Below are 14,452 nucleotides of genomic sequence, written 5' to 3' on the forward strand. Positions count from 1 at the left end.
GCAGCATTTCGTCATTGTTGCTTATCACTGTATATCTGTGTTCTCAGACATGAAGGGGAGGGATGAGGTTGGGAGTTGGGCGAGGGTTCCTGTGTTTAAAATGAAACGTGGTATTCGCCCTTGTTTCTCCATGTTTTAGGATTATTTGATGTGCAGTCCTCCAGTCAATTCTTTAGGTTACGTTTATTTCAGGGATACAGGATGCTTATTATTTCTGAGAGAGAGAGAAAGAGAGTGAAAGAGAGACAGAGAAAGATAGTAGACTTGAAGAGAGGGAGAGTAATGATGTCCCGTTGCTTAATGTTGTTGTCTCCATGTGGATGTGGTCAACACGGTCGGTTTGCGCTCGTTCCCCAAAGGTAGTGATCATCTCATGGAGTTGTGCCTGCCTGAAGAACACCTACACATTACTGAGACACACCTGCTGCTTCTCACACTCCCCTTTCATTCAAACACAGAACTGGATGATTTGACAATGCAATGTCTTTCAAGTGAAAGCCCTTCTAACGGATTGTAATAATGAAACCATTATGTTGTTGTGGTTGCTCTAAATCGAACCCTTACAGCCAATTATCCCAGGAATTTTATTTTCCAATACTCCATTTTGAAATCGTAATGTTTCGCTATCAAACTGCAGCTCAAACCATTGTGGTGCATACATTTTTTTTTTTTTTACTTTTAGTGTAGTGATGTATAGCCATTGATTATTTAAGAAGATAACTTATAAATGCCTAATGAGCTTAGTTTAACTGTTGGGCCCTTTTAGAACTCAAAATATAAGCTTGTTTTTCTCCATTGTTTGTCAACAATGTATTTTGTAAGCAAACACTGCATAGCTTCAAAACATGGTTAAAACTATCATTTTGATGTCGTCGATGGCTCTGTCTATGATTTTGATAGTGGTTACAAACAGATCATTATTTTAACATTGGAATGTTTGCTTCTAATAAAAAGCAGACGCAATGGAAAAGTAGAAAAACACGCAGTCCCCACTTTTCCATCAGAGTCAAGATTGATATTATTCTTTCAGACTTGTCAGATTGACAGAGGAGTGCCTCTTCATTATTCTAGCAGAGTATAACAGAGAGCACAATTGAAACATAACACGACTTAAAATGATGTATTGGATGAAAGAACTGTCATTTTCTATTTCAGCTCTCCCTGCATGGTCTGGGATCTCCACTATTCGCTTCCCAGAGTTCCAGACAGAAATCATGACATTAGTCTGTTGTCTCCCTCCCAAATTCTAGCCCTTCACCTATTTTCCTTCCTGAAAAGATGCAGATATGGGGACAATGCAGGCTTAGCAATAGTATGTGCTATTTATTCAGATATTTTAGAGATGTACACATTGTACACACATTGGGATTGGAAGTAAGAAAGTGTCAGCTATTGTATTTTATGCCAATAATTGTATTCATTGAGGACGTGGGATGTTGTTGTCCCTGATATTGACTGGGAAGCAGAACATTGCTGGGCTCACTGTGTGTGGGGATGTGATCAATAGAGCAAGGCGCACAGTGTCCGTTCTCTCTGGGCATGTGCTCTGCCTCAGTGTGTCTCCACCCCACCCAATGTTTATTTCTGAAGTGTATCTGTAAAGGTCACAGGCGGGGGTGGAGGGCACCACACTGAAAATGCTGCGAAGAAAGTGGAACTCTTGGTAAAGCAAGGAATCTTTCAGTGCACGCTTCCCGGACCACCAAAATGGAAGTCAGACAAGTATGAAATATACATGCCCTTTTGGTGCTCCTCATATTACACGCTTTGGGCTAGGGGAAGCCACTCACAGACATCGGTGGTACATGGCTTTTTGAGGGGAAAAGCAATGTTTTTGAGGGGTATGTTTAAGTATGCGAATAAGAGATCTCATTAAACGTGTGATCACTCACATCATTGGATAATTCAAGAACTGAGCGCAGTTAATTAATGTTAAATTATGCATTTGATGTTCCCGCCCCTGATATAATGCCTTTTGGCACTCATTTAATGCTGCAGGGGTATAGCCAGGATCATCCTCCGCTCTACTGATGAGAACTCACACACCTGGACAAGCAGGGATGATGGCCTCCCAACATCAAGACTTATTCTTGCACATTAATTGTTCTTGCAAATTGGTTTACATCTTGTGGTGTACTTTGTTGAGGAGAAATATACTTGATACGATTGGGATGTGTTGTTGTCTCACCTAGCTATCTTAAGATGAATGCGCTAATTCTATGTCACTCTTGATAAGAGCGCCTGCTAAATGACTAAAATGTCAAATGTACTGCACATTAGTAGACATCTAGTCAAACCAATGAACCATTATGCTCAGACAGGGATGTTAAAATCAGATTAGATTCAAATGATTTCTAAAACAACATCCTAGCCGTTAAATAAGAATGTTCTCCCCATACTACTCTGAAACCAGCCATGCTCCAGTGTGGACTGGCCATAGGGAAATTCTGGCAAATACCAGATGGGCTGGTCCATCTTTGACACAGTGGGCCTGTATTAATAGTTGCTGTTTTTTAACAAAATTATAATTATTTGGATAGTTATGGGAGACTCGGGCCGGTGTGGGGGGCCTTGAGGGAAACAATGGGCCGGTGTGGGGGGCCTTGAGGGAAACAATGGGCCGGTGTGGGGGGCCTTGAGGGAAACAATGGGCCGGTGTGGGGGGCCTTGAGGGAAACAATGGGCCGGTGTGGGGGGCCTTGAGGGAAACAATGGGCCGGTGTGGGGGGCCTTGAGGGAAACAATGGGCCGGTGTGGGGGGCCTTGAGGGAAACAATGGGCCGGTGTGTTAGAGATGCCCGGATCTATTTCTGGTCAAAGTCTGTCCCTGCCATTCTCTATACTATGAGTGACTTGGACTAGGTCTCAACAATACACCACTCATCCCTGTCCACCACAGCTCAGCATGCTACACACTCCAGAGTCCCCACCTCTGTCAGCCCTGAGATTGAAGTCGAGAACTTCCCAGAACTAGTCACACAATCCCAAGGTCCCTGACTTGCATGTTCATGGAAGGCTCACTGCTCCTCCGTGCTCAGTGCAGGAAACAGGCAGTGCCTTGCTGACATTCTCCAGGCTGTCCCTGAGAAGGCTGTGAACTGTGAGATGTGACAGGCCCTTGTCAGGGTGGCTCAGGTTCAGCCCTGGCAGCGTGTGTGACACATGTAGAGGGCTGCTCGTGGGAGGGGATTAAGTGCTCCCCCCAGGGATCAGAGACAGAGAGAGAGCTCCACATCTGGCACTGCAGCTGATCCCAGACCTGTCCACTGTCACTGAAGGTTTATCCTGTCCACACACACACACACCATTAGCACCACCCAGCCACACTGAGTAAAAAGAGGCACACTTGTTGTTCTGTGACTCTCTCCCATCATCACTCTCAGCTCCCCCTCCAGGCCTTTGTGACCACAACGTGGTGCATCATGGGATGTGCTAAGGGTGATGTGACCTGAGTGTCCTTGGTCAACACAAAGAGCGTGTCCCAAGGCAACTCTATTTGACCAATCCATAAAGACTCAGGAAATTAGAAGCCATGCTGGAATAATGTGTAGTCTATGATTCGATAAAATAGATTTGTTTATCTGATGTGCTGATCAGCATGATACGGCAAGCCTGCACTAATGGGAATGATATCTGTAAAATGGTTTTGAGCTTTTAGGTTTTTATCTAAGAGTGGTCTTTCACTGAGGTGAAAATGTTTCCCTAAAGACCTCGGTATATGTAAGCATGGGGTTGTTTTCATTTAGGTTGGCCCTATAACTGCTGATGTGACCAAAATAATGATTAAGATGGGTGGTGCTTCAGCTCAGTCATTTGTTCATTATCTTCCCACTAAGAGTCTTAAAGAACAGGCTGGGCTAATTATGTATTGACCCCTCATCATCTAAATCAGACAATGGCCTGACGAAAAGATTGACTCCATGGGTTTGGGAAAGATAAAGCCGAGCGTTTTTCCATTTGACAACACATAAAAAGTAGCGGAGACAAAAGAAAATAAATGTTGCAGAGCCATTTTGGACCCTTCTCCCCAAGTTCTCCTCAAATCAACTGCTTAACATAAATTAGTATTCACAAAATAAATCTAACATTTCGCATAGTGGTAAATGATGCTCATGAATAATGCATGGTCATGCAAATGAGCATTTAGTTGCCAACTGCAGTTGCGCTGCTACCTGATGCTGAGTCTCTCCTCACTGATGGTTTGTGCTTTGATCACTATAGTGTCTCAAATCTGCCTTCTAATTCCCTTATGAAAGGTCTGTCCAAAACACTGGCTCGCGCGCGCGCGCACACACACACACAAACACACACACACGCACACAAACACACAGTTGAACTACCCTGTTCAAGGAAACATGTCATCAGAAATATAAGGGCTCTTTTGGCTAGGCGGGCATTCCGTGCTGCAGTACGAGGCTCAAACGTGAGTGGAATTTCTGTGACTCCATGCTAATGTGACCAGGATTAGAGTTGACCTACCCAGTCCCATCTGATTCATTCTGAGATGAGTTATATGCTGCTGCAGGCTCTCAGCTCCCTCCTGGCAGGGGACTCTGTGTGTGTGTGTGTCTGGGGGAGTGCTTGGGAGGTGGCAGTGGGTTGGGGACACAGGTCGGTGGCACCTTAATTGGGGAGGATGGCTCATAGTAATGGCTTGAACGGAATAAATGGAATGGTCTCAAACACATGGATGTGTTTGAATCCATTCCATTTACGCCATTCCAGTCATTATTATGAGCCGTCCTCCACTCAGTAGCCCCCGGTGGTTGGAAGTCCTCTCCTTCTCTGTTGTGCCTTCACCATAATGTAGTTGTTTTCCCAAGAATTTAAGGCCATTCAATTGTTGAGACAATCCCAAAGTAATACGGCTCAATGCAAATAACCTTTCACCACACATTTATGAGTGTGAGGCTCACGGACCACTGCACTTTTATGTTGCTCCCCAATCCTGTTGCTAGATAGCCCTAGGGTCGTATGCCTTTTATTCAGAACTAGAATTTGTTGGAAAATAATTATATGCCGTGTCTTTCATTGTTGCTGGCGCACAGGCAACATGATAAATTAAAGCATGGCACAAGCAAAATTGAGCTTTTCATCAAAGTTGAATTTTAAGTGCCATTTTCATAGAGAAGTTTTTAAGTTCCGTTTTCATAATAAACACCGTTCATCATAAATGGGTGAGAGTCATGAAGTGGAAATAGTTGATTTAATTGTCATAGCTTGTCATGCGTTTGCAGCTTAGCAAGATAGATACAGGGCCTATCTAAAGTACATCCGGGCTCAAAGCAAGTTAGAGAAGTGTGGTGCTGAATGTCTTGGACCTTAAACTTTTGCCTGTATTCACAATAAGCTGAAGTGAAGGGGGGATGTTTAGCAATGCTAGGCAGAGCTAGCCGTTCAACAGAATGGTCTTGGACAGTTCTCCTAGGGGTCTGTCTGCATCAAGGGAACATCATTGGCTGTTTGTTTTTAACATAGTGAGCCCAGGACTTTAGGGGGAGAATGGTAGAGAACACCTATTCATGTCTTAAACTTGTATACCCAGTCAGAACAGGATATAGGCATAGACACACTCTCTCGCACACACACACACACCTCAGTCTTCCATTTTCTACAGTTCACACACAGCCACGAACAAAAACATACACACCCACACAAACTATCGATGTCTGTGATTTGGAATTCCTCTCTTTCTTTCCCACTCAAGCTGATTTATTGCTCCGACATTCTAAGATGATTATGTGAAGTAAGAAATGTGCACTCCATGCTCTCCCACCTCATTGGGCTTCTCACTCACTCACTGGATTAGCATAGAGTTGTATGGCTGTGCCATCATGGGATTTTTGCATGTGCTCCAAATCAATCACTTTTCCATTCCCCATGGGGCCCATGGAATGCAGTGACGTATGCCTGCTGAATCCACACAGAGATAGAATAGCTATAGAAACAGGTTATTTCCTGGTGAAGGTAAGCCTATTTTCCATCGTTACTTTGTTTCTGAGAGTTAATACTTGAAGTGTATGTAAAGAGATGAATGTTTATCAAGAGGCTGCTCAAGCCTCCTGGGTGACATTTTTTGTTTAATAGAGTAATGAATTAAACAAAAAAATCTGGTCATATTCACGACACTGTTGTTTCTGGACCCTGCTGAGTTATTGACTTAATATTTCCAGTTCGCTTGTAGTAAATAAGTTTCATTATTCTAATCATTTTGGTCACACTTTATTTGGATAGTCTGTAGATCTGTAAATGGAACCCTGCTTGCTAAGGTTACAGTCAGGGTTAGGTTTAGAATAAGGGTAAGGGTTAAGGTTAGGGTTAGGTTAAGGTTAAAGCTTGGGTAAGGGTTAGTAGATAGTATACATTTTACTGATAGTCTGTAGAGCAACTACAGATGGACTATCCAAATAAGGTGTTACCTAGATAGATTCTGTAAGTAAGCTACAGTACTGTAGATTGTAGCCAAGCCATCTTCTTCTTCTCTCTCTAGCCCCTCAAGAAATATCCATTCAGGTGAAGTCCAACTGCCTTAATGATAAAACGATCAAGCAGCCACAATACATTTCCATGGCAACTGATTTCAATCCTACTTTTCCAATCATGGCATCCTTTGTCCACGATGAGCGTGTTTGATATGGCTGCAGTGGTCATGCTAGGAGGACCCTTTGATCTGATTTGCTCTTTTCATAAGCATTGGAACTACACCAGACAATAATACCAACCAGAGAAACAGAGGCGTAGCCATAGAGATCCTGCTAAATGACTAGTCAATGATTAGTATTCTAGTTCTATAGGCGTAGCACAGAAAGAGCTTGATACATTGGGCATGCAGCTGTGAATGCTGCTGCGTTGCAGTTTGAGACTTGAAGTTGAGGTTGTTAGGTATGTTTACTGAGACCACATTTCGGATTTAGCCACAAACAAATCTATGAGAATAACTTGAGAGTCTCTAATAGGAAAAATGTGATATGTCAAATGTTGTATTTTTGTTTTGTTTTTTAAGGTTCTAAATAAACAGAGTAAAAACTCACGGACGATTAGTAAAGCTCAAACCAGGTTTATTCACCCAGTGGGTCACACAGCTGCATAAGACAAAGACATTTTTACACCAGCACTGGTAAACCTTCGTCCTATGCTGAGTCTCCTCCTTTCACATCTGGACAGCCAATACATCTCTGTTGCTAGACAGGACTTTAGTGATGCCTGTTCTTTCTCATGTCATCTGACCTGACCTCGGCCCAAATTCCTCACTCCTCCCCAACTGACGGCTGTCCAGGACTGTGGCCCTTCTCCTCTCCATAGGATACCTGATGTCTAACAATAACATGTTCTGGCAGAATGTAAATGTTCTGCATTCCCCTCTCTCCCTCAGTGACATGAATAAGAATATTTCATATTTTTTAAGTTTAGAAGTCAGAACCCATCAGTGTTCACAAAGCAAAGAAATTGTTTTGCAACAGCCTTACATATCCAACTTCCAGGGTTGTTACTTAATTTCACAGGGTAGAAGACCTTGCTCCCTGAGTGTCAGCTCAGTTGAGGCGTGCCCATTGTTTTATTTAGTCGGGTTCGGTGGCATTTGGAGGTTTAGCTGTTTTTGTGTGTGTTTTTTTTTTTCCAGACACTGTCTCTGTCTACACATTTGAGGGGGTTGGGAAAAACATGTTGGTTATAAGGTTAAATATGTCTCAGGAGTTTTCATGCATTCACTGCAGGCTATTGTTCCTATCAATCAATATCCATTTAGCAATGCCAAGAGAAATGTTGATACAGTACATTTGTGAACAGCTTTAGTCAATGTTAACCCATGGTAGCTTCGTCAATGCTATCCCATGGCACTGTATGTAGCAATTGTACCGGTATCTAATCAACCCAAGACAGCACTGCAGAGTCAGCGTCTTATCCACATGCTTGGCATTCTCCTCATCCTGATCATACCTAGATCTGACTGAGAAATATGTCCACATTCTCAGTAGATAGGCTAAGTGAGAGAAACTCAGGAGACACACGTGACTAATTAAGGGAACTGCTGTTTCAGGTTCGTCTATTTGATGCTCCATTTGATCCAAACATTTGGTCCGACATTACTCAGGCTCATTGGAAGTAGCAGAGCTGCATTGAGCAGTGTTCTGCTTTTCCTGGAAGCTATTCTGTTTTCCCGTTGTCCTCCATTCACTCTCTCTCTCTCTCTCTCTCTCTCTCTCTCTCTCTCTCTCTCTCTCTCTCTCTCTCTCTATCTCTCTATCTGTCTCTGTCTCTGTCTCTGTCTCTCTGTCTCTGTGTCTCCCCACAGCCGATTCTCTAGAAGGGGAGGAGTACCTGGATATATCTGGGATCATGAGGAACCAGGCGGGCCGCTACGAATGCAAAGCCAGCAATGACGTGGCCACACCGGACGTCAAATATGTCAATGTTGTCGTCAACTGTAGGTCAATTTTTTTTGGGGGGGGCGACTCCTGTTTCTCCTGGCCTTATGTGTTTTATAACGCCCAGTTGTTTTTACTACATTGAGATCCATGATATGTCTTTCATGAATTGATGATTGGTTTTATGCAGAGAGGAAACAAATATAACCAAGATGAACTATTGTGATTGGATCCTCAGATCCTCCCGCCATCAAGAATGCCAAGAGCTCTGAAACCCAGGTGGGCCGTGTGGGGGTTCTTCGGTGTGAGACGGTCGCAGTGCCCAAACCAGAGTTTGAGTGGTACAGAGATGACAAGAGGTAAGCATTGTGATGTTGTTGAGTCCCAGATTTCCCATTTAGTACATATCCTTTCGTCATAATGGAAGAAGAACCTGCTCTATCATCAAAGGAGGCTGGTGGGATGAGCTATAGGAGGATGGGCACATTGTTATGGCTTGAATGGAATGGTATCAAACATATGGAAACTACGTTTGACTCCGTTCCATTGATTCCACTCCAGTCATTACAATGAACCCGTCCTCCTATAGCTCCTCCCACCAGACTCCTCTGCCTATCATATGAAAATGTAAAAGTTGTCTAGGGAACCATTTTCACACCTGCGACAGAGAGGACACTTTTATAGAGGAGAGCTGTAGGTGGCCATTTGTATGTGATCATATTCCAACTAAGCAATGACAACCATGTTCCTTTCTCTTAGCACTAGTCATGTAATAACCTCTGAGATTGCTTCACTGTAACATATTCAGTGGCTATGCAAAGCAGAAAAGTGAAAGTGTTTATGGTAATATTCATGAAAATAAAATAACACACACTAAACAGTCTTTGTAAGCTCTATGTCAAGTCGATGATTGTGATAAAAAAAAATTGTAAACTGAGGAGCAAAAGTCGTCTAGAATTGATGATATAGAATTGGTATAGAATTGATGATTGTTCAGATATTTCAATTGTTCAGTACCATTATCTTATAACAACGGGTCAGAGTTGATTTGGTCTAGTGTGAAACGCTCTATCTGGAAATTGATCCTTGATTGCGATACGGTTTTGGAAACCTTTAACACTCAACTATTGGGGCAGCAGGTAGCCAAGTGGTTAGAGCATTGGACTAGTAACCGAGAGGTTGCAAGATTGAATCCCCGAGCTGACAAGGTAAAAATCTGTCCTTCTTCCCCTGAACAACGCAGTGGGTTACACTGTTCCTAGGCCCTCATTGAAAATAAGAATTTGCTCTTAACTGACTTTTTTTTTTTTACAAATGCAAAACATACATTTACTGCACTGGTTTATCGGGCACCCACGAAGATGGGGGGGGAGGGGGGCACGAGTTCTGGGGGGCCTTGCACCTGTTATCAATGTCATTTTTTAAAAATGTAATAAATCATTTTGGCCGTAACCCTCCAAATTGCCATTCATTCATAAACTTTTTTAATTTTCATATGTACTAGGAGACTAAGTGTTTTGTTTCTTGGGCTTCAGGAATGTGACTGAAAAAGTGCCCAGGTCTTGAAAACGAACAAATTAAACTGATTGAAAGTATTAGGAGTATATCGGCAAACAAAGGCCGTGGTGAAGGCTACGACAGTGCCAGTGCAATGTGGAGCTTACTCAGGTGTTCTAAGTGCATATCAGACCGAGAGCCTTAGGTAGTTCTTTATGATTTTTAGTTTAGAAAACAATCTCTCCGTAGAAGCGACAGTTACAGGGATGGTTAAAAATAGCTTGATTGCCGTAGCAACATCAGGGAAACTGGGCAGAAGTCGGGAGTTGTGCTTCAAATGCATCAGTTCAGCAACATCTTAAATTCAGCCTCTCATTCGCCTTAATTCCTGACCTCAACACCTTACGGAAAGAGAGGAACTATATAGAAAGCTCTGGGGGCAGGTTGTCTGGATACTGGACAGCTAAAACATTGGTAGATGCAAACAGGTTACCATATTTAGCAGACAACAGTTCTTGAGGGCTTTGAACAAAAAAAAATGTAGTTCATACTGATGAACTGTCGTTTGAGTTGTGTGGTTGCAATATCAACAGTACCTTATCTCTGGTATATGTATATTGGCATTCATCACTCAAGACTAAATTGTGTGCAGTGCAATGGACACCTGCGCTTTCATTGACCTAGACTGACCAGGTGGAAGCTATGACACCTTATTGATATCACTTGTTAAATCTACTTCAATCAGTGTAGATGAAGGGGAGACAGATTAAAGAATGATTTTTAAGCCTTGAGACAATTGATACATGGATTGTGCATGTGGGTGAATGTTCAAGACAAAAGATTTAAGTGCCTTTGAAAGGGGTGTGGTAGTAGGTGCCATGCTCATCGGTTCGTGCCCAGAACTGCAATGCTGCTGGGCTTTTCATGCTCAACAGTTTCCCATGTGTATCAAGAAAGGTACACCACCCAAAGGACATCCAGCCAACTTGACACAACTGTGGGAAGCATTGGAGTCTCAACCCCGCCCTGTGCAACAGGGTCCTGGACTTTCTGACGGGCCGCCCCCAGGTGGTGAAGGTAGGAAACAACATCTCCACCCCGCTGATCCTCAACACTGGGGCCCCACAAGGGTGCGTTCTCAGCCCTTTCCTGTACTCCCTTTGCACCCATGGCTGCATGGCCAAGAACGCTTCCTACGCAATCAGCGGGATTGCAGATGACACTACAGTGGTACATAACCTCTCATCCCTCAACGTCAACAAAACAAAGGAGATGATCGTGGACGTCAGGAAACAGCAGAGGGAGCACCGCCCCATCCACATCGACGGGACAGTAATGGAGAAGGTGGAAAGTTTTAAGTTCCTCGGCGTACACATCACACACAAACTGAAATGGTCCACCCACACAGACAGCGTGGTGAAGAAGGCGCAATAGTGCCTCTTCAACCTCAGGAGGCTGAAGAAATTTGGCTCGTCATCTAAAACACTCACAAACTTTTCCAGATGCACAATCGAGAGCATCCTGTTGGGATGTATCACCGACTGGTACGGCAATTGCACCGCCCTCAACCGCAAGGCTCTCCAGAGGGTAGTGCGGTCTGCACAACGCATCACCGGGGGCAAAGTACCTGCCCTCCAGGACACCTACAGCACCCGATGTCACAGGAAGGTCAAAAAGATCACCAAGGACAACAACCACCCAAGCCACTGCCTGTTCACCCCACTATCATCCAGAAGGCGAGGTCAGTACAGGTGCATCAAAGCTGGGACCGAGAGACTGAAAAACAGCTTCTATCTCAAGGCCATCAGACTGTTAAACAGCCATCACTAACACAGAGAGGCTGCTGCCAACATACTGACTCAAATCTCTGGCCACTTAAATAAACAGACTTAATAAAGGTATCATTAGTCACTTTAAATAATGCCACTTTAATAATGTTTACATATCCTACATTACTCATCTCATATGTATATACTGTATTCTACACCATCTACTGCATCTTGCCATATAAGGTAGTTGTTGTGAATTTGTTAGATTACTTGTTAGATTTTACTGCATAGTCGGAACTAGAAGCACAAGCATTTCGCACACATGCTAACCATGTGTGTGTGACTAATACAATTTGATTTGATTTGAGTCAACATGGGCCAGCATCCCTGTGGAACGCTTTCGACATCTTGTAGAGTCAATGCCCCAACAAATTGATGCTGTACTGAGGGAGTAAAGGGGTGCAACTCAATATTAGGAAGGTGTTCTTAATGTTTTGAGAACTTAGTCTTTCCTGAGACATTGTGCATTATACCCTATCTGGGGTGGCAATACTCAGTATAGAACACAGTTGGGCCATAACCTGGACCAACAGGCCATGGTGAAAACACGCAAGTCTCTCAAGTTGGATTTCATTTGATTTAGGCCTAATTTAATTTTCAGCCCATTTGTTTAGTCTATTTGCCAGACAAACCCCTCTGAGTTCAACAATAAATAGTGGCTGAAATTATCCTCAAACCGACAATGTTTTCCCCCATTGTTAGGCTATTTGATGTGTCATTTTTATTAAAGGTTTATAAATAGCACCTAGATCGCACCTAACTCGCAGCTATAGATAGTTGACTGCATAATGAAACAATTGTTTTGAGGGGGGACTTAATGCATTATTTGGCATTAATAGACTGGTTTTACGCACAACAACTTTTTATACAAGCTGGAAGAGAGCGCGATGACAGCTTAGTTCAGGCAGGTTCAGGTAGCCTGTCCAGGACAGCTGTATATTCAAAAAGAAAATCAGTTGGTGTTGTTATTCAAAAAAAATCAGTTGGTGTTCTGTTGTATCGGAAATGTATTTGACATTCTGCTTTGTTGGAATTTCCAACTTTAATTACTGAACAAGTAATTACATTATTACCACCAGCCAGCAGTCTAAAAATGGTAGCATTGCGACACCGTGTATAGCTTCGTGAAATGATAGGCTTAACCTGAGAAAATGGCGACCAAATAGGGCTACCAATAAACATGTATCTATTAGCTAAAGCAAAGCCATGCCCTGGCACCATAGAAAGCCTGCCATCGATTCGATAGGCATGCAGCCGCATAGACATGTTGCAATTTCAGCGCCATGGACAGCGAACGGTTGTCTACTTTGTGAGTGGCTGTCTGGCTGACATTCGATTATTACAATGCCAACAACCTACACATCTCAAGGAACCATGGAACCTTGTGGGTTACAATCTTACTGTAGTTGTTTTGTTCCCCTGAACTCCTGGCTTGGTTATTTCTTGAGATAAATCCACATCTCATGGCATCTGTTTTTTGCGCATCCAGCGATATGCCACAACCCAAAATGAATGGAAAAGATAAGCACCATATAATTTCCAGATTTGCTGTGCTGATCTTTTCATTTAGGGTTGAGTAATATAGCTGGATCTACACAGCCAATGGCATGGGATGTGGACTCGTGTTGACATTAGACTACCTTTGAGGTCAGAAAACATCTGCCACACTTTGAATTGAAACTCTGATATCCCTTAAAGTTCCCTTCCTTACCTCTGCATGATGTACAGTGTTATTACTTTGTCTCCTTCAACAACTTGCTTAGTGTAATACAATACCGTCATGTCAAATCATGCTCGCCCAGCTGATTTTATGTCTTGTCTTTAACCATGAACTTAATGTACCTTATCAAGCATATTTACTTCCTCATTGCAAGAGGCTTGTTCCCCAACTTGTTTCCTGTAATTTCCTTTAACCTTACCAGCACTGACCTTGTCATGACTGCCCACGACTGCTGTTACATTTGAACTACTTTACCACTGAAATCTCCACACCATCTCCCAGTGGCATCTGATGTATAGGAATCCTGTACTACTTATTGATAGTGTAGCAATTAGCATTTCCCAAGACTGACCCGCTCCTCCTAATCTTCTACTGGGGATTCTGAGGCTCATTACTGTTGCTGCTGCTTGGTCCTTTGATCTGGAACCTCCCGGTCCTCTGTTAGTCTCTAGTTTCTGATTACATCCCGCGTCTTGGCATCTGCCCTGAACTATGCTGCGTGAAAGTCTTAGGGGAAGAGGGGGGGTAGTACAGTATAGCCTGGTTAACACTGACTGAACACTGCACTCACTCATTGTGAACTGAAACGATGGTGAGCGTAGAGTTCAGTCGGGTTTAACCAGGCTAGTTACAGTAGGTTGGTTCTCGTTCAGGCTCCTGTGCTGCTCAGAGCCTGACAGCGTTTTTGTTTCTCCCCATCGACATGAGTTGCTGTCACAACCACTTGAGAACATTTTTCATTTTCCCTGCCACCTACAAAGCTCGACATGTCTTGTTGATTTCCTATATCAACAGCCTGTAGACATCCTACTTCTGTCACTCACCGTTTCCTGTAATAGCCTACTTTAGATGCACCCACATGCAAACTGGAGAGGCGAGGAACGAGATGTGTCTGCCTGATTGTTTGACACATTCCCGTTCAAACCAGTCACCCTCTCTGTACCCTTTGCCCCATTTCAATACCGAAATCAAATCTGTCCTTCTGTTAAAGAATGGCTGTGACTTCTTGAAGTTAATATGTAATTTAAAAGACTGTGCTG

The 14,452-nt window shown here is 43.2% G+C and overlaps 1 protein-coding gene across 3 annotated transcripts in view; it reads left to right on the plus strand.

Annotated features, from left to right (window-relative positions):
* Positions 1 to 14,452, plus strand: part of LOC106580806 (limbic system-associated membrane protein) — a 461,182-nt gene that overhangs the window by 440,049 nt on the left and 6,681 nt on the right. For all 3 annotated transcript variants that reach the window (XM_014162257.2, XM_014162256.3, XM_082966521.1), the window contains 2 exons: positions 8,294 to 8,425; positions 8,605 to 8,725. In XM_014162257.2, the coding sequence (XP_014017732.1) occupies positions 8,294 to 8,425; positions 8,605 to 8,725 (253 nt within the window). The remainder of the gene's footprint in view (positions 1 to 8,293; positions 8,426 to 8,604; positions 8,726 to 14,452) is intronic.

This window comes from Salmo salar, chromosome 20, assembly GCF_965601325.2.
Source record: "Salmo salar chromosome 20, fSalSal1, whole genome shotgun sequence".
NCBI classification, from domain to species: domain Eukaryota; kingdom Metazoa; phylum Chordata; class Actinopteri; order Salmoniformes; family Salmonidae; genus Salmo; species Salmo salar.